The sequence below is a fragment of the Syngnathus scovelli genome, chromosome 1 (assembly GCF_024217435.2).
Source record: "Syngnathus scovelli strain Florida chromosome 1, RoL_Ssco_1.2, whole genome shotgun sequence".
NCBI lineage: Eukaryota > Metazoa > Chordata > Actinopteri > Syngnathiformes > Syngnathidae > Syngnathus > Syngnathus scovelli.
Window position 1 is genome coordinate 22,532,960 of NC_090847.1, and position 20,264 is coordinate 22,553,223.

At 42.1% G+C, this 20,264-nt stretch overlaps 2 protein-coding genes and 1 long non-coding RNA gene across 6 annotated transcripts; 2 read left to right on the forward strand and 1 right to left on the reverse strand.

Annotated features, from left to right (window-relative positions):
• The first annotated feature begins 388 nt into the window (after positions 1–388).
• slc9a6a (solute carrier family 9 member A6a) lies at positions 389–7,497 on the forward strand. The gene is made up of 16 exons (XM_068652403.1): positions 389–852; positions 1,125–1,324; positions 1,510–1,587; positions 1,687–1,763; positions 1,831–1,943; positions 2,053–2,158; positions 2,752–2,893; positions 3,149–3,254; positions 3,344–3,432; positions 3,510–3,623; positions 3,804–3,915; positions 3,991–4,144; positions 4,296–4,326; positions 4,393–4,478; positions 4,608–4,713; positions 4,830–7,497. The coding sequence occupies exons 1-16, from the start codon at positions 525–527 to the stop codon at positions 5,067–5,069; spliced, it is 2,082 nt and encodes a 693-aa protein (XP_068508504.1). The 5' UTR covers positions 389–524; the 3' UTR covers positions 5,070–7,497.
• On the reverse strand, positions 2,794–7,860 carry LOC125989155 (uncharacterized). The gene is made up of 3 exons (XR_007488614.2): positions 7,585–7,860; positions 7,138–7,205; positions 2,794–2,924 (listed from the first exon to the last, which is right to left on the reverse strand). It is a non-coding gene; the product is annotated as an uncharacterized lncRNA (long non-coding RNA).
• Positions 7,861–9,256: 1,396 nt separating this feature from the next.
• fhl1a (four and a half LIM domains 1a) lies at positions 9,257–20,263 on the forward strand. 4 transcript variants are annotated; one of them, XM_049755173.2, is made up of 6 exons: positions 9,257–9,414; positions 15,635–15,819; positions 16,701–16,878; positions 17,031–17,200; positions 17,388–17,574; positions 18,474–19,052. In XM_049755173.2, exons 2-6 carry the CDS (start codon positions 15,664–15,666, stop codon positions 18,626–18,628), a joined length of 846 nt encoding a protein of 281 aa, XP_049611130.1. In that variant the 5' UTR covers positions 9,257–9,414; positions 15,635–15,663; the 3' UTR covers positions 18,629–19,052. The 4 variants fall into 4 exon arrangements, with proteins under 4 accessions (XP_049611130.1, XP_049611140.1, XP_049611123.1 ...); XM_049755183.1 differs by having other exon boundaries at positions 9,259–9,410; XM_049755166.1 differs by lacking the exon at positions 9,257–9,414 and adding an exon at positions 12,911–13,069.
• The last annotated feature ends 1 nt before the right edge of the window (position 20,264 follows it).

Sequence of the window (20,264 nt, forward strand, 5' to 3'; positions counted from 1 at the left end):
TTTGTTGGTATGTTCCTGGGGTTTTTTTTTTCCTACAAAAATTTTGTATTTTGTCGATTTGCCGTTGTTACTGTGAACCCCCTTTTAATTTTGATTCAAAAACTGACAAATAAAACAAATGTTTAACCTGTAACGCGTAGCGCCATAGGACTCGCTTCCTGTTGAGAATAAATACAGGACTTCAAAATAAACAATATTTAATTTATTGGTGCGGAAAATTCGTTTTTGTACATTTATATTCAAATGAAATGTGAAACAAAGGGTAAATAAATGTTTTAAATTCACAAAAACGCATTTTCTTACTTATTATTATTGTGCAGTCTTTTCTCGCGGAACTTTTAAACTGAAGCCACCATACGCGTTCTGAAAAAAAACAAAATAGGTTCGACTTTTCCTTTCCGGGTCGGAATCAATTTCTCTGTTGCTGTCGTTTTCATCTCCCGTGCCAGTCGTTTTTGATATTGTCGAAAGTTTTGAGTTCAGCAACGTCGACGCTGCAGCGTTTAGCTGCCAAACATTAGGCCATGACGCTTCACTGGACTGTCAGCCGAAGCCGCGCGGCGACGGGACCGCTGTGGCGGTTCTTGCTGCTGCTGCTGGCGGTGAGCCTGTCTGTGTGCGTGTGCCGAGCATCCTCGTCGCCTCGAGAGCTGCAACAGCAGCAGCAGGAGGAGGAGGACAGTGCCATGGAGAACATCGTCACGGAGAAAAGGGCTGAAGAGAGCCACCGGCAGGACAGCGCCGACCTGCTTATCTTCATCCTGCTCCTCACCCTCACCATCCTAACTATTTGGCTGTTCAAACATCGCCGGTTCCGCTTCTTGCACGAAACTGGATTGGCGATGATTTATGGTAAACTTATGCCGCTGCACATTCATATTAAACCCAAACTAGACCTTGTAAATGACGCTTCACTGGGACGTGTTATGTACTTCCGGGTGCAAAAGTAGGTTGGGGGGGGGGGGGGGCGCTTTCATGAGGACTCCCTTGCTAACCAAAACAGCAGCATGTAAGCAGTCTCAATCAAACTTAATATGCGCTCAGTTTTAAAGCTCCAATTTATAAATAAGGTAAGTCGAGTCACTACATAAGAAATTAATTTTAATTTCTTGCCTTGTGCCCAGGTTTACTGGTTGGCGTAGTGTTGCGCTACGGGATCCACGTCCCGCGCGACGTCAGCAACGTGACGCTGAGCTGCCACGTTAACGCCAGCCCCGCCACACTGCTCGTCCACTCCAAGGGAAGGTTCTATGAGTACACGCTGAAGGGTGAAATCAGTGCCAGCGAGGTGGATGACGTGCAGGACAACGAGATGCTTCGCAAGGTCTGAATAAATCAAACTTTATTAACTTCAAACTGTTCAGCTTAGTCAGTACACCTGCACAAGTTTTTGCATTTTCCAATTCCATAGCACTTTCAGTTCAGGGTCAGCACTTTAGCACATTTTCGATAGATATTGCATTTTCTACTTCTTTTTTTAAACTACTTTTTGTCTTGTATCCAACCCAGGTGACTTTTGACCCTGAAGTCTTCTTTAACATTCTCCTTCCGCCCATCATCTTTCACGCTGGCTACAGCCTGAAGAGGGTAAGCAAAATCTTTTTGGTTCTCCTCTTGATGACATCATCAATGTGCTGTCAGGAGGAAGGAGAGTTACGTTTTCGATGGCGTCTGACTTGTTTCCAGAGACACTTTTTCCGGAATATGGGCTCCATCCTGGCCTACGCCTTCTTGGGGACAGTCGTTTCCTGTTTTGTCATCGGGTAAGATTGTCACTTTTTACACATTTGTTGTGATTTATGACTGTCGTCTTTTCTTTTTTATTGCCAGGTTGTTGATGTATGGCTGTGTGATGCTCATGAAGCATATGGGGCAACTGGGTGGAGAATTCTTCTTTACGGATTGCCTGTTCTTCGGCGCCATTGTGTCCGCTACCGACCCTGGTGCGTCTCCATTTTTGACCTCTATTCAAACTGCAATCGGCACCAAATCGAAGCCTTCATGAACACCCACCTCATGCTTACAACAGATTGTTGTCTTCTGTTGCCGTAGTGACGGTGCTGGCCATCTTCAACGAGCTGCAAGTGGACGTGGACTTGTACGCGTTGCTGTTCGGCGAGAGCGTGCTCAACGACGCCGTGGCCGTCGTTCTCTCCTCGTAAGTCTGGCGAAAAAGTTCACCCGCGTCTCATTATTTCAATGGATGGAAACTGCATAGCTGGCAACTTGGTATACATAAGCGTTCGTTCAAGCATCAGACACTACATCGCCTTGTGAAGAGTTTTGCAGCGAGACGATGAATGTATGCAGTACAACTTCGTAAAGGGAATATCTTAGGCTAAAAAAAAAAAAATCACCAGTCAAGTGTGCTATATTTAGAATATGAGTCATCAAACAAGATACACTTTTCATTGTTGTTATTGTTTGCGCAGAGATGAGGAGAGACGTGGTGAATTGTCCCGTTGTGAGTGTGGAGAAGAGGAACGAAAAGAAAACCGACACCATCGCTCGTACTCGCTTGCAGCGCCACTGCAAAGTAGACTCAGCGAAAAAATGCATGCCAAGTTCATCACGTTAAAAGCAAAATACTTCACTGCAGAAAATTACGGCGGCTCAGAGAAGGTCAAACGAAGTCCCTTTGTGAAAGTTTGCAGTTGCATTCTAAAAGTATTCCATAGTGACAGCGAGAGTAAATACAGCGTGTCCAGGAGGTTTTGCTATGAACTGACGTGTTGCGGATGTTGTGGTCAGATCCATCGTGGCTTACCAGCCGGAGGGTGACAACAGCCATACCTTCGAGGTGGTGGCCATGTTGAAGTCCTTCGGCATGTTCCTCGGTGTCTTCAGCGGCTCCTTCGCTCTCGGTGGGGCCATTGGCGTCGTCACGGCGCTCATATCCTTTTCATTTTCCACTCGTTCTTATTCTGTACACAGAACAAATAATTGACACTTCATCTAACGCTGTGATTCCCAACCACTGTTGGAGGTTGATTGACGTAGAAAACTTGACTTAGGTCGAAAGCAAGCTCCTCATAGTCATGTCAACAGAGTTCCTTGGCTCAAAGTGCCACAAGATGGCGCCAAATCAATACTTTCAACGATTGTATAGATTGTTTTCCGCCTGGTTGAACTTCTTGACAACATGCACGTGACCAAGTTTACAAAGTTGAGAGATTTCCAGCTGCTGGAGACAGCCTTGTTCTTCCTCATGTCGTGGAGCACCTTCCTCTTGGCTGAGGCGTGCGGCTTCACAGGTCTCACACGCAGACACACACACACACACACTCACACAAAAGCACACACACGCATTCTAATTCAGTATTTGCATATTGTTGTGCTGTAGGCGTGGTGGCAGTGTTGTTCTGTGGAATCACTCAGGCGCACTACACCTTTAACAATTTGTCTCCCGAGTCCCAAGACCGGACCAAACAGGTAAAATCATAATGAAAATGACAATTGTTTAGTTTTGGTTGAGAGGACGTAATAAATATTCATGTCTCCCATTGCAGCTGTTTGAGTTGTTGAACTTCCTGGCGGAGAACTTCATCTTCTCCTACATGGGTCTGACCCTCTTCACTTTCCAGAACCACATCTTTAACCCCATGTTTATTGTCGGGGCTTTTGTATCCTTTTGTGAAATGAGTTGGAATTGCTTACAGATGCCACAAGTTGGCAGAAAATGACTTTGGCCAGAGCACAAGATTGTGTTTTTGTCCAGAGAATTTGCACATTCCGAACTCCAAATTTACTAAGGTTCAATGTATTGGACCTGTTGTCCTCCTTCACCATGGTCCCGCCTATAGGTGGCAGTGTTCCTGGGCAGAGCGGCCAACATCTACCCGCTCTCCTTCCTGCTCAATCTGGGCCGACGCAACAAGATCCGATCCAACTTCCAGCACATGATGATGTTTGCGGGTTAGTCACGTGCTCGACACGTGTTTCAATTCAAGTCATGTGACTCAAGTCCCCTGCATGACTTTTGTTCGACAGGACTGCGGGGCGCCATGACGTTTGCCCTGTCCATCCGGGACACGGCCACGTACGCGCGGCAGATGATGTTCTCCACCACGCTGCTTGTGGTGTTTTTCACCGTGTGGTTCTGTGGCGGCGGCACTACGCAGATGTTGTCGTGCCAGCGCATACGGTAACCCTCCCCTATTGTTTAGAGTACAAAAGGATTGAGACATAGCTCATAATTGACTCATAATTCACGGGACTGTAATTATGACTTTACAATTGTGTTAGCAGAATAAGTTAGCTTTCAAACTTACATTTCTTTCCTTTTTCATTAACAGGGTTGGGGTGGACTCTGACCAAGAAAACTCTGTGAGTGTGACGCTACATAAAATAAATATAAAACAATTCAAATTTACATTGACTGCGTTTACACAGACGAGCATCGGCGAAGGTTCAGAGCGACGAAGCACCAAACAGGAAAGTGCCTGGCCTTTCCGAATTTGGTACAACTTTGATCACAAGTATCCTTGAGAATTATGCGTATGTTGTGATTTGAGGCTTAATCGTGGTTTGGCCAGCAGGGGATGCTGCCACATCATATTTATTGTGTTGAATTTTTGATGTTACTTTTCTTTGACTGGAGCTACCAGCTACATGAAGCCCATCCTGACGCACAGCGGCCCCCCGCTCACAGCCACACTGCCCGCCTGCTGCGGCCCCCTGGCACGCTTCCTCACAAGCCCGCAGGCTTTAGAAGTAAGACCACGTTTAATGATTGGATTTTGAAAACGTAGTCAGTGACCCTTGGTTGGGAGTGCAATGCGAAAAGTAATTGTATTACTCACATTTGAGCCTTTCCTCTCACTCTGCAGAACGAGTGTCAGATCAAGGATGACGACTCCGACCTCATCCTGACCGACGGTGATGTCAACCTGAACTACGGCGACATCACCGTCAGCACCGACGGCGCCCGTGGACACGCCGTGGCCGGCGACGACCCCGACCGGGATCTGACGTACGGCGACCACGAGCTGGTGATGAGGGGCACGCGTCTGGTGCTGCCCATGGACGACTCTGAGCCGCCCTTCACAGACCCCCGCTGCCGCTTGTGAGGGTGCGGCGGCCCGCTTCCTTTTGGCTTCTCCTGCTACTTCGTCACGCCCGCCCATCTCGTCCGCCATCACTGTAATGTAGTCTTATTTATTTGTCCATTTCAGTTGGGCTTTTGAGTCACCTTATTGTAGCAACGCACAGCATGTGTTCTCTATGGTGAGCCGTTTGAGCATTCATATTCCACATCCTGCTCGTGCGCGTCCTCGTACTCCAGTGGACAATTCAGCGCACGAGTAGGAAATGGAATAAACGCTGGAACGGCTTTCCACAGTTCTGACAATATAGCAGTGCATCTGTGCTCGTCAGCTTGGTTTGCATGCTGAGAGTTCTTTATGGCTTTTTCTTTGGAGCCGGATGGCGATTGGTCGCCACTTAGTACACGCGCTGTCAATCAAGTGCCTGGGAGGCGATCTCTCAACCCAGTTGACGTTCTGGCGAGGAGGGTGCGCGGTAGCAATATGTGCCACGTCAGGGGGCTAAAAGTCGGGTTCGGAGCCGCCGACTAACTACCCCGTGTGTGTGTGTGCGTGTGTGTGTGCGTGTGTGCGCGTGTGTTTGCACAGTGATGGGCAACCTCAATGGGTTTTTTTTCTGTATTTTTTTTTCCACATCACTGCACTTAGCTCTAAGCTGTTAGGATGCTCAGATCTCCACGAAAGTAAACTATCTGCACTTATGGGATTTTGTCATAGAGATTCACACATTCACAAGAGGAGGAGCTCCAATAAAAGAGAATATCGTACCAAAAGTTGATTATTTCAGGACAATATTTGTGGCCAATATGGACTGAGGCCTGCAACAATTGCAAAAATTCATGAATAATTGTGTGTGACTAAAATGGTTTAAAATTTTCTCTAGATGTTACAAGACGGTGACAAAGCAAACCTTAACTCAGCATAGTCTTTGGCACCAATATGAAAGATAGCAACAAAGCACTACTTTTGGTTAAATGAAGCTCCTCTATTCATGCCAATATAATTACATGGCAGCAAAGCACTACCTTTGTCTATATCTAGCTCGTCTACTGACCAACATAGTTTCTCAACACCAAGATGGCAGCAAAGCACTAGTTTTGTCAAAATGAAGCTCCGCAACTGACTCCAACGCAGTTATCATGACTTGTCTGACTGCCATCAATACACAAGTTAATTACTTTCTACCATTCCGTGGAAGAACATTTAACTGTTCTGCATGTCACTGTACAACACTGTAATAGATTTTAAGGGACCTTGAAAAATTCCTCCCCAAACCCAGTATTTTGTAGATCTTAGCGCTGATAACAACGATGATGTTGATAATAATAATAATATCTGTAAACGATATCCAGATGTGTCGCATTGACCACGAAGGGCCTTGAGAGGCTATTTTGGGAGGCGAGCTTGTGAGCAGCGGCTGTCTAGCACGGACAGGAAGTGTTGATATGACGGCGCCATGGCAACCGCTGTGTTGACGTCAACCACAGCCAGAAAACACGCCAAACACCAATTGCAATCCGTGTGTATGCGCGTACACATTTGTGTGTGAGCGAGTGTGTTCGCATGCCGATGTAGAACAGAGCAGTGTGTGTGTGTGTGTGTGTTTGTTGAAAGAGCATTGTACCTGTGTGTAAGTTTGTGTGCGTGAATGTGTTTGTGCATATGTGATGGAGAGGTGCGTGTGTTGGTGATGATATGGACGTGGAAGGAAGAGGAAGGTCTTCTTCAACCTGTTATCTTCTGCTGTGCAGGAACTTGAAATTTATTGAAAGTTTTTTTTTTTATTTTATGCCTTTTTGAAGACATCCCTAGAATATTTCTTTCTGCCATTTTTACCATTTTCAGTTTTCTGTAATTGTTTTTTTAAGCAGAAATAAGAACAAATTAAGAACAGAAATGAAACCTTACATTTGCACTCATTAAATAATCTGTGACTGCTTTTATGTTGTGTGCGTGTGAGAGGTGACCCAAAAAAAAATGCAATCTATAAAATGTAATGAATGAAAAGTTCAGCTTGTCCAAATGATGTCAAATGAATGAACATCTACATTGCTTACTGTATTCAATCCATCCGTAGAATTCAGGTACTTACTGTGTGCATTTGTATGCTGTTGCCATGGATACGACAATGCAAGCATGCAATCAGCCTCTTGCTGGACTCTGAGGGCGAGACAAAAACAAAATGTAAGAAATATAATAAAGACGCTGAGTGTTTTTCTGTGGATGACACCGACTATAAAGGCTTGCTGTGTCCACTCTCTGCGGCGAGTTTTGCTTTTTGCGTGCGTACCAGTGTCTGTGTGTGTGTGTGAATGACTCATGCATTGTGTGTGTTTGCAGACATACTGTTCACATTAGTGTAAATAATATCTCACCTGTTCACGAAAAAAGATCAGAAGAAATAAACAGGAGCCAAGCTTTGAATGAAAAGAACAGCAGCTCATCTGCCCTATTTTGTTGATGATGTGTTTATTATGTCTGGTTTGTTGGGTAACAACTTTCAAATGGGAAACACATTTAGCAGCGGACTGACACTCACCGGCTAGGGCCCGGGTGATCTCTGGCCCACTTTTCTCCGGGTTCATTTAGGCAAGGTATGGCCCGAGGACATAGTTGTATGTGTAGGGTAATCCTGGCAAAGATTGCAAACACCAAAGCTGTAACCAAGCTTTCCTTGCAGCTACTGTCAAAACAGAAAGAAAAAAAAATTAAATATTGAATTAAAAAAAAATCATAAATTGCCTTATCAAATCATGACGCACAGTGTTTATTTCTTTAAACTCAATTTCATTAATATTAATATGTTTTTATAAAGGATGTTATTGGAGTGCTATTTTCTCAATAATTTTTAGTTATTACACCATAATTGTGAGTTGGACTTCTGAGGCAGATTTCGATATTTGGCTGAGTAAAATTCCCTTAATCGATTAATGGGCTGATAAATTGGAAAAATCGAAAACGACTTTTTTACAGTGGGGTTCCAATACTGCCTACATTCACCGATATGTATAAATATATGATGCAAACATTTGACTTTAACTTTACAACAACAAAAATCAGCTACATTTCTTTTTTTTTATTTGTGCTGCAGAGTCAATTATTCGATCAGACCCTAGTTTGTGCCCTAACCTTTTCATTAATTTATCATTCTTAGCCATCTTGATCAGGAAATATAGGCCATTTGATTTTCTTCTTGGTAATTTTACCTGTTTGCTCACAATTATGCTAATTGTAATATTTATTCAGCATTGTCCTGAGTCTTGCATAGTCTCACATCAGACATGACCTCATGACTGAAAAAACCTATCCACTCAGGAATTTAAGAGTGTGTGAGTGATTGTCGCTGATTTTTAAACTGTTTTGCTTTTTTGGCAGCATGGAGGTGAAAGCAGACAGATGTGCGCATACTTTTCTCAGAGAATGAGTCATCTTCATGTCACTCTCGTGTTTATGACCAAAGAAGGACAGCAGAGAGTGTGCTCACAGTATTTTTTTTCTAGGTGCATGTTTCTATGAGAACCCAAGCAATGGTGTTGATTATAAAGACAGTTTACAAGATTCACATCGTTTCCTGGGTAAATTTTAGAAGTAGACATGGGTTAAATTTGAAACCACATAAACCTGTGCGATATCGAGACATTTTCAAATATTTACATTTTTGTGTATTTTCGTGTTACTTTTGGAAAAAATCATCACATTCAGAGTGAAAGAATGACATTTAGGCATTTTTAATTGATGTCAAATGTAAAAATAAGTCAAATTTGGTCAAAGCAGTAACAGGGTAAGAAAACCTTTTTAATTGTATTTTATGATGTTGGTGAAAATTAATGTGAACGCACTTAAAACGTTTTTTTTTAGGTATGCCGATTGTAATTGCCTGGTATTTGACATCATCATTTAGGTCAAGTCTAGTCGGTTTGAATTCTACAGTGCCAATTCACAATGGAAGGGAGGGAAGTACAAGAACAGCTTTATCAGCAAAAGTGAAGATGAAAAAAGATGACAGCCAGAAAACAGCACTGTAAATTAGAAGTTGACTTGATAAGGTTTCTTAATTTTAACTGGATATCTTATAAAGTTTGAAATACACAAATGAAATGATCGGAATACAATGAAAGCAGTGTTTTCAGCACCTTGGTGAGACTTGGTCTTAATTTTCCTCATTGGCCTCTGCACCAGTTTCCAAATTCCTGGTTGAGGTCATTGTTTGTGAGCGCTTACGAAGGTTTGGCTTATGTCTGTCCTACACTTTTTTTTTTTGCTTGTTCCTCCCTCTTGACTTACCAGCAGCTTTTAAGAGGCGAGCGCATTTCACAGCTCGGCCAACAAGCCAGCCAACCAGACACCCGCACTCACATTCTTTAAGTAGGTGAGTTCTGTTATTTATGCTAAATACGTCTCAATGACACAACAAATGACCTTCTGTTAAGCTCTTTCCGGAGTTATTATTGTTTTGTCTTGTGTGTTACAAGTGATGCACTTTGGTGCGCACTTTGAAAACAATCTGTTGAAATATCAATCTGTGTGTTTATAGCCTTGTTAATGTACTGTCAGCCAAAGAGTCGCCTGTTGCTCATCATTTACAGTTCTATAGAGCTCGTATATTAATGTTGTAATACGTAGATGTGACAGGCCTGTTACTAAAATGGATGACAAACTATGACAATCTAAAGTAATTAAATTGTAAGCAGTCAGTCTTTGTGCACCCCAAATTAAACAAAATGGTACTCAGATGAAAACACATTTAGAAAGATGTGGAGAAAAAATCCTGCATATATGTTTTAGGCAAAAATTGAAATGAAAAGTTGAATTTTATAATAATGTTTTTTCTATTTGCTACATAATTGTATTCTATATCAACAACTAAAATAATAGTATTGCTTAATTAAATTTTTTTAATGTAGTTTTTGTGCACAATTATGCAGAACAGTGATGCAGGAAAGAAAACCTATTTTACTTTGATTTATTTTTGATTTTGTGGGAAATTTTAAAATGTTTCCATTTTGAATTTGTCTTAAAATCTACATATTATTTAAAAAATAAAATATATATTTTGAAAAATAGACAATCAAAAATGGCATGCATTTGTATGATCATCTTTTGAATGTTGCTTGGTAATACTTTTTCCTAGTGTGCTTCTTGTTCTTGCCATATGTTCTTGACCTTTCTGTGCTGTGTTGGTTAGTTTAGTCCTCTGGATCAATCTACCATGGGAGATTTTTGATGAAAAATATATTTGTTTTTCATGCAAGTTGAACCAATTTAAGATGGTAGATCAGAAAATAGTGTGCTGTGCTGTGCTGCATTGTATTTTCGTTCCGCTGTTATGTGGCCTGGCTAAGTGGTTTGTTACAGGGTTACCGCCCTTCAGCTTTTGGGCCGCTTCCTAACCAAACATATGATGTCATCATGAGTGAGAGCCACTGTTTCCACTCTACGATGACATCATCCGCCTTTTCAAACCCATAAAACATTTCTCAGACGTTCTCAAATGTGTCGGCGCCGCTTTTTGCGTCTTTTTAAAAAAGGTCAGCACAAAAGCAGCAGACATCAGTCATGTGCAGGATTTAATCAGATACAGAGTGAATGTCAAAATGTAATCCCTAAGTAATTTATGGAATGATTTACAATATTTTAGTAGTTGTAAGGCAACCTTTTTACTTTTACTTAGTAAAAGAAGAGATGCTACTTTTGCTAGGTTCCATTTATGTAAACACTAGCTTGGTCACAATTCAACCGAGTTCTCTGGCATCAAGATCTCACAAGGCACCAAAGCATTACTTTTGTCTAAATCAAGCTCCTTGACTTGCTACAACTGAGTTCTGCAGCATCAAGATGCCACAATACGGCGGCGTCAAGGCACGGATTTTGTCTAAATTAACTCCTTGACTCACTTTATCAGAGATCAGATTATACATCTGATGAGTTTTCACCTTTATAACTGCCCCCCGGAGGGCAACCTTAGTTGTGATATGATTTGTGATGAAAAGGAGTTGAGCACTCTTAAGCAACTTTAAATACGCCACAGCTCATTTGACTGTATGAATGTGAAATTAAATCACATCAACGAGTATAGTCACGCCTCCAGATGCTCATAGCATAAGCAGAGGTGACTAAATTAGAGCTCGAGTGTTTTTATCTGCATGTGTGTGTGTGTGTGTGCGCGTGCATGTGTGTGCACGTGTGTGCGTGTGTGCGTGTGTGTGTGTGTGTGTGCACGTGTGCTTGTGTGTGTGTGCTTGTGTGTGTTTTGAAAGACAGTTGCCCTGGTGGCCTTTAGTGTGCACATACCGTATCCTGCATTTGACCTTAACTACGCCAAGCGTGTGTGTGTGTGCGTGTATGCGTGCGTGCATGTGTGACTCATTGCCACCATGCCAGTGATAATGCAGCGCAGTCTGCCACTGCTCTGTCCGCACCCTAACTCAATATTGAGGACGCAGACTCACAATTTTCTCGGGTAAGGTAATGTCAAAGATTGGCCAGATTTCCTGCTTTTGCGTACGTGTGCCACTTCTGTATTCCAGTACAACACATGAAATGAGTTTACTGGCCAAAGATTATTAGAAAACATAACATGTATAATGAAAGTAATGAGACTTTGACCAACCAAATAGAACGTTAGAAAAGCTGGAAAATTGGGAAGGAGGCAGGTCATTACAGTTATCACTATTGTCAAAAATTTCAGCATTTGAAAGAAATCAATGGATACATTTATTGGTCCCAAGTTTTTGAATGTAGCACAAAGAAATACCAAATACTGTATATTTTGTTTTTCTAGACTACTGTCAATTTAATTACCCTTATATAAGAATAAGTCAAGCTTTCATATATGTGGCTTCATTGCCATGATATCAAACGTGTGACTCAGTGTACGAAAAAAAATCATAAATAAACATTTGCTTTTAATTTGATTCAATTCTCTGCAGTCAGCAGTTTGGTATTTCATGTCAACCACATTTAAAAAGCAGTTGTGAATGCACCAATACTGAAAAAGGAGAAACGACTAACAAAGAAGAAAGTGACTGATTGCTTTTGATAAGCAGTGCAAACATCTTTTAAAATGTTCTCCAACATATTGGGGGAGTTGTTGAAAAACAAACCATTTGTAATCAGGCAGTCGATTACAATTCAAGTGGGTTATGAGAAGGGACAAACAATTTTAGGTCCTGTTAGATTAAATCCAGATGATTCTCCAAACACACATTTGCAAACACAAACTCATTGATTTGTGTTTACGTCCAAATCAATTGAAATCCAACAATTGGAGGAAGTCGTCTGGTTTTATTTGATAAAAAAAAAACCTTACACCTTATTCGGACTGTAAGTGATTGCATCTTGAAGCAAGCAAAAAGATTTTTGACCAAAGAGACACAGGTCGAAGGTCATCCAACATCTCTTAAATATTAAATTATATATAATTTAGATTAATATTATATTTTGGATGATGAAATTTATAACGACCCAATGATTCAAACAAAACTAGAGCATATCTGCCAATCACTTCTGAAGCCAACATGTGTGTTTGCCATCTTCCCAACTGACAAAAAGTTTGCATAAACCAAAATAAACTTCAAACGCCAGTGCTCGAATTATTCCCTTGTGAGTCACCAGGACAAATTGCGATGTTGACCCGGTCCAGTCGGCTGAGACAAAACATTTGATGGGAATAGTAGGGGGGCTTTGGGAGTATCTGTTGTCCTTGCGGGGGGCGCCATCATTCAAAACCTCTTTTTTAAATCCTATTTTTAACCTTCTGATTGGACAGCAGCGGAATCCAATCTCTATCACCTAATCTATCCTGTCTATTCTCCAAGGCCTAAAAAGGAGATGAAGGTTGGATTTGGACGCTGTGGCGGGATTGGGGTGGTCTCGGGTGGGTGTTCGCAAGGGTGTATATACGGACCCCGGAACTTAAGCACATGTGGGTGACAACCTCTCTTGCTACTGCTGCCTCCATCTTTTGTTTTGACATCGCCTGTTGCTCCTGAATACAAGCAACATGACTTTTCAGAAGCACTCAGGTATGCTAACTTGTAAATTGGTATAATAAGGTAATAATAAGAAGAATCCTATTGGTTTAAAGTTGATGTTAAACTTGTCTCATTTTAAATGGCATGAAACAATGTATTATCCGGGATAATTTGGCTGTTAAAGTAATATGTTGGTGCTGAGAGATAAGCATTCCCACCATGCTCATCGCCATCATCATGCTGCTTGAATCCATCACTCCCTACGCTATTTTGAAGCCAGATTATTTAGTTACAGTTTGTGTTCATGCCGAGAGACAAGCATACAAACAAGTGTTAATGTGCGTTAACAACATTTGCAGCAGTTTGCGCGCATGCCCAGACAAGCATTCATGATCTTTGTATTTATATTGATCGCCATAATTACAATTTCAATTACAGTCAGTTCAACAAGTAACGTAAACATCAATTACCGCGTCCGTGTTGACTTAATGAGTAAGGGAGACACTTTGGCCATGTTTTAAGAAGTTAAAGCTTGTCTTGGTTTGGAGGCTAGGTTTGACTTTAGTTTTATTGCTTCTAGATTAAAATTATTTTTCCTCTCAGTGCTTCAGGAAGGATAAGTACTACGTTTTTCTCTAAATTGACCTACAAAATGTTTTCTGCCATTCATGATTTAATGGCTAAAATACAATACACACAAAGAAAGTGGACTTAGAATTGAACCTTGGGGTACACCGGGATTCACTTGCACGTTATGATTTTTGCAATGTGAGCATGTGCCTTTACAGCATATGTTGAGTGAAAAGCATTGTGACTATTTACCTGTCTATTTTGTACAAATGCTTGGTGATAAACACTTAACTGTTGACTTAGTGAGCATGAGTATTTGGTGGACTTAATAACTGTAAATTCAGAGAGAAGCGCATGAAAGCATGAACAGGTAGATGATTTCTATTCTTGTGAGCATGAGTATTCAGTGCTGAGAAACAGGCTAAGTGCATGATTCAAAGTTAACGTGAATGGAAAAAAGCACTCACATCTACAGTATGCTAATTTGTATCCCCAAAAATGAGTTGAGTGCTGAGAGATGAGTGTTACAGCATTAACGGGTAATGATTTTTTTCTTGTGAGCATGTGCTTTTTGTATTATGATTTTTTTTTTTTTTTAATCAAGCCCTAAAATTGGTGACTTGAGTCTGACTCGAGTCAAGTCGCCTCTGCATATACTACGTCATCTTTGGTGTTAAAACTATGACCAGCATGTTCTAGAGGAAATGCTGTCTGCTCGGACAGAGGGTAGAGCGGCTTGGTCAAAGGCCACAGTGACCTTTCAAAAGAAATATTTGGCCCAGGATGGTATCAACATTTCGCACAAATAAAAAAAAGGCTCCAATGATGGCAGGGAAGCAGTGGCATCCCAAAAAACTCAAAAGGTCAACTCCCCTGCAGTGGAACATTCCGGCTCCATCAGCCTAAAGTGGGAACACAGTGGGGAAATATAATAGCTTCAGTTTACAGCAGATGTAGACACAGACCATCCATCTTAGTCCAGATGATTTTGGATGATGGGTGAGGTCCACGTTAGATGAAAGATCCGCATGGAAACACACGCGTGCATGAACACAAACACACCAATTCGAACACACACACACACACACACACACAAAGAATGCCCAACATTGTGTTGGTGTGACTCACACCCCAAAGTAGTTTGACCCCCACTTTCACTCCAGTGTGGCTCCTTTTCTGTCAGATACATAACGACGACAGTCAGCTGTCGCGCTTGTCCCCAGTGGAAGCACAATAACCAGAGGAGGCTTAGTGGGCCCCAAATAGAAGTTGTATTTTCGAAAAGAGCCACTGTGACTTGTTGCGTGATGACGCTAACTACTGAGTCAGGGCCTCTGACTCCATCCTCAAGTCACCCACTTTATCCCCTGGACACAGCTGCGCATTGATAGCATTTACCAGATACACACACACACACACACACACACGCACACACACACTGTGGTTATGTCTCCCAAATATTTATGTCACCATGCTTACCAAGCCCAAATGTCACAACCTCTGACCCTTGGCACTAAGCTCCAGCTGTAGTAGTTTAAAAGAAACAAAGTCCCAACATCAATCACTTTTTCTCCAATAAGACTAAATCTTTTCCATACTTGTCTGACTGCATTCCTGTGATGGAAAGTCCGATAACCAAAATGGATCGCCAACAACGATACAGTCGACCCCGGGGGGCACCTTTTGAGGGGATTTCAATGGAATTTTGGCACTGAGACTTTTGGTTTTGCCAGCTTGAGATTGATATCACTGAATCACAAGGATATTTTGGATGGGTTACAACCAATCATGGCTCAGATTTGAAAACTGGTGAGTCATGATTGGTTGTGATCTGGCGACTGTAATGTCGTTTTCAGTTCACAGCAAGTGCCAAAAATGGCCGCCCTGTCGGACTGCACAAAACATATTTTCACAAAGAAAATGTTGGGGTTGACCTCCCCTTTAAGTATCACAGAGCTTCTCTCAACCTCTGACTACAAAGACACGTAGGTGATGTGAACGACTCCCATGCATGAAGAAGTTATGTTGCGCCGTTTTTTTTTGCAGGAGGCCCCAGGAGCTACCTGACCTCCACCATGACGGACCGCTTCGACTGTTTCTACTGCCGCGACAACCTGCATGGCAAGAAGTATGTCATGAAAGACGACAAGCACGTGTGCACCAAGTGCTTCAACAAGGTCTGTGCCAACACCTGCGCTGAGTGCAGGCGACCCATCGGCGCAGACTCCAAGGTCAGAGATAAAAACACGCACAAACGTTTGAAAGCACAACTGCTGAATGGAAGGTTTCTTTTGGCGAGCGAGAGGTTTTGGGTTTTTGGTGTGTTTCTGAGAGTTTTTATGGGGTGAACCATACCATTTTTTTCCAGTGTGAACTTTTTGGGGGATAATGTGATTTTTTTCATGCTTGTTTTTTGGGTTTGTGTGAGAGTATTTGTGTGAATAGCATTTTATGAAATGAGTACATTTTATGGTGTGCCCATGAGTTTTTTTCTGGGCGAGTTTTTGGGTGTATGCAAGTTTTTGGGGAGTGTGAAGTAAATTATTTTAAGTATAAGAGGTTTAACTGGTGATTGCAAGAGACTATTTTGTGAGTGTGAGAGATATTTGTGTGAGTTTTTATGATATGTGTATGAAAACCGATTTGATGAATGTGAATTTTTTTTGGACGTAAGCTTTTTTTATGCAAGTTATTTCCTGGGCGAGCGTGTTGGCCAGTATAAGAGTGAAAAGACTTTATGTTAATTAGCTTTTTGTGTGGTTGATTTATGAATGTACACATATGAGTTTTGGTTTTTGGGCTGGCACGTGAGATTTCTTGGTGTGTGAGATTTTTTGTGGTGAGGATTTTTGTGCAAGAGTTGTTTGGTTCTTTTGTGAAAGGATTTTTGGTGAATGCGAGAGGGGTGTTTTTGCTAGAAGTGAGGTTTTTTTGTTCAGAGTGTGAAAGGTATAGTATATGAGAGGCAGTGGTAAAAAATTTAATTTGAATAAATATTCAAGTCGAGATTTTTTTAAAATGTACTTTAGCACCACTGTCTCCATGGCACCACTGCATATCGCAAAATCAACTGGCGTGGCCTTAACCGACACCTCGGTTCCCTCCCATTCAGGAGCTGCACCTCAAGAACCGCCACTGGCACGAGGAATGCTTCCGCTGCGCCAAGTGTTACAAGGGGCTGGCCAGTGAGGAGTTCTGCGCCCGCGACGACGGCAAGATCATGTGCGGCAAGTGCAGCTCCTGCACGGATGGCAACCGCTGCCAGGGATGCTACAAGGTGGTCCTGCCGGGTAGGACACGCCCACCTTTTATATTAGCGCTGGTCATCCCTGACTCACAGTCAGATCAGTCTGTTAAATTCAGATACATCTGAATTTAACAAGACATTTTTTAAGCCACTTTGAAGGAATGCCCATTTTTGGACACTATGTGTGTGTGGCAGGCTCCAAGAATGTGGAGTACAAGAAAAAGGTGTGGCATGAGGAGTGCTTTACCTGCTTTGAGTGCAAGCAGCCAATCCGCACGCAGAGCTTCCTGACCAAGGGTGATGATATCTTTTGCACCGCCTGCCATGAAAAGAAGTTTGCCAAGATGTGCTTCCGCTGCAAGGAGGTACAGCCAATATTTCCTGGGGGGGTGGGAAGAAGAGGCGTGTCAAATTCAAGGCCTGAGTGCCAAATGCGGACCGACACGTTATTTTATGTGACCAGCAAGATTGTCTTAACAATAATGAAGTGAAATCAAAATGTGCACTGAAAAATACTGACCATTTTGTCTAATGTGATTGTTTCCTTCCCAGCCCATCACCTCTGGAGGCATCAGCTACCAGGAACATCCCTGGCACTCCGAGTGTTTCGTGTGCACCACCTGCCGCAAGCCCCTCACTGGCACTCGCTTCACCCCCCACGAGGACGCCTTCTACTGTGTGCAATGCTACAAGAGCGACGTGGCCAAGAAGTGCCACGGATGCAAGAACCCCATCACAGGTCAGACAATGAAAGCCAGATCACTGCTAGGGAAATGATTTCATTTGTTTTGTTAATCAATTCTTTAATTTGTTCACCTAAGCATCGTTGGAGCGAAGAACAAGGAAATGGATGTGAATTAAAACAAACATGGCTTACCGCATGTCATGTTAAGTGGGTTTTCCAGATGGCAAGAGATAGTTTCTAAAGTTCCCAGGGCGCCATTTCACCACGTTGACACATTCGGTAAACATCAGTGATAGTCGGCGATTCTTTGTTTTTTCTTCGTTTCTGCAACATCACATGACAACAGCGATGATGTTTAGTACTTGCATAATATGGGGGGGAAAAAAACCCCAAAAATAAATTACAGGAGTGATTTGGCAATTTTTCTTTTTTTCTAGTGCGGAAAAAGGCACCATAAGGGAGAAATTACGTTAATCTTTAATGGAATAGAGTGGTTGGCTAATAACAGGCGTTTGTCAGTAGGGCCAACAAAAAAATGACTTCAGAAGCCGTTCAGATGGTGCATTCACTGTTCTCGATTAATTAAAGTGCCAAAACTGTCACAAAGGGAGGGCAAATGCTCAAAAGCTGCAATCTCCAGAGTCATGGGAAAGATTATTATTCTAAAACTGGATGTTCTGTTTTACCTTGTTTCCTTTGCCGCCAAGTCTGTGTCTACGGGTGATGTCATCGCATCCCGTATAAATAGATCGCAAATGGCTGGCCTTCTTTAGTGGGTGCTCCTGCAAACAATCGCATTCTTTCCCCAAAACAGATGCTCCGATTCCAATCTCTTTTCTAACCATCAACAAAACGTGTGATTGTCCCTGACTTGTATAATTCAATCAATCATTGTAACCTTGGTTAATGGTAAGCATTTGTCACCGTTGTCTGACGTCAACACGTCTCCGCAGGCACAGGGTTGGGCAGCAACAGCGTGGTGAACCACGAGAACTTCTCCTGGCACTCGTCTTGCTTCACCTGCAAGAAGTGCAGCAAGTCCTTGGCCAACAAGCGCTTTGTCCAAACCGGGGACAACATGTACTGCCTGCTCTGTGCTAAAGTTTGAATGGCTTTCAGAGTGGTTACGCTCCGAAAGAAATTGCATCTGACTCCCTCTAAAAAAGAAAAATGGAGTCAGAGGGTACAAAACGTTCGGGGTGTAACCGCAATTATTCAATTTATCGATAGAACAATCAGAATTGGAAAAAGGAATGAGCAAATTTGAATGAAGGTCTTGCATGTAAGTTTTCTATCGACAGTAAAATGGAATTTTAAATCAGGATGGCTCCTGCTTTCAATAGGCGAAACAGCGTAGTCTGCTGTCCATCCCTGCATGCAGGCATACAGTCTTTTTGGCATGCAGTGCTTTTGTTTCTTTGCTTGGTGAGTGGTTTCAATTGTAGCGCTTAAAGCTGAAATTTAAGCAGCTCATGTATTCAAGAGTTGTGAAATTGGAAAATAAACATGAATAAAGACGGTTGCAATCTCAAGTCTAGTTTTGCAAGACTTCATTAACAGGTAATATATCATCTCAGAACACTTGAAGATATATTTATAGTCCAAATGTTATTTGGCGACAGATTGGTAATAGTTGCCGGGTGGGATTTTTTGTTTTATTCACAAAGGATGCGATGATCAGACTGAAATAAGGGCACATTGAAAATAAACGCTAGTAAATAGCAACATTAAAAACTGTAAATCATCTAAGGCACTGTGCTATCTGGTAACTGAACGGTACAAGCTTGGGAAGCTATTGGAGTATTTAGCGGGTCAAACTAAATTGATTACCCGATCTAGCGGTCAGCGCTGGCAGCCTTCCTCCAGCAGGCGGCGCTAAGGGGTAACGGAAAATAATCCAATAGGAACTAAGATTTAAAAGGGGTTATTGTTCAGCACAGTCTTCATGTTTCAAATGGAGTAGAAGTGGAAATTTAATTCAATAGAGTTGTCACCTCCAGTAATGACTTCAGTGGACGGTCATATTTCATGCTCACCGATTCCGATTTAACATGAATTGCCAAACATCGTCACATTCCGTGCGAGCGGGGTCACAAACGGGTGGCCTTCTCGAACATGTGCTCCTGTAAACTATTGCATCCTGCCCAAAAACAAATGCTCCGATTAGAAATATCTTTTACAACCACAGTACAATGTGATTAATAAAACGTGATTGTCCCCGACTTGTATAATTCAAGCAATCATTGTAATCTTGGTAAATATTTTTGTAACGTTATCTGACGTCAACACGTGTCCGCAGGGTTCGGCCGCGGCACCAACGTGGTGAACTACGAGAAGTTCTCCTGGCACGAGTATTGCTTCAACTGCAAGAAGTGCTGCCTGTCCTTGGCCAGCAAGCGCTTTGTCCTCACCGGGGACAACATCTACTGCCCCAACTGTGCTAAGGTGTGAGATGGCTTTCCAAGTGGTCACGACCATAAAGAAATGGCATCTGACTCCCTCTGAAAAAGATTAACAAGAAGTCAGAGATGTAACTCTCATATAGCTGACACCGCAATAATGCAAAATCAATTAATCAATAATCAGTTTGAATATGCATACACAGTCTCTTTTTGTAGTGCTTTTTTCTCTGTTTGGCGAGTGGTTTCAAAAGTTGAAGTCTAATTTGCAGCCCATGTATTCAAGAGTTGTGAAGTTGAAAAATAAAATGCTTAAACATGAATAAAGACAATTGCAATCTCAAG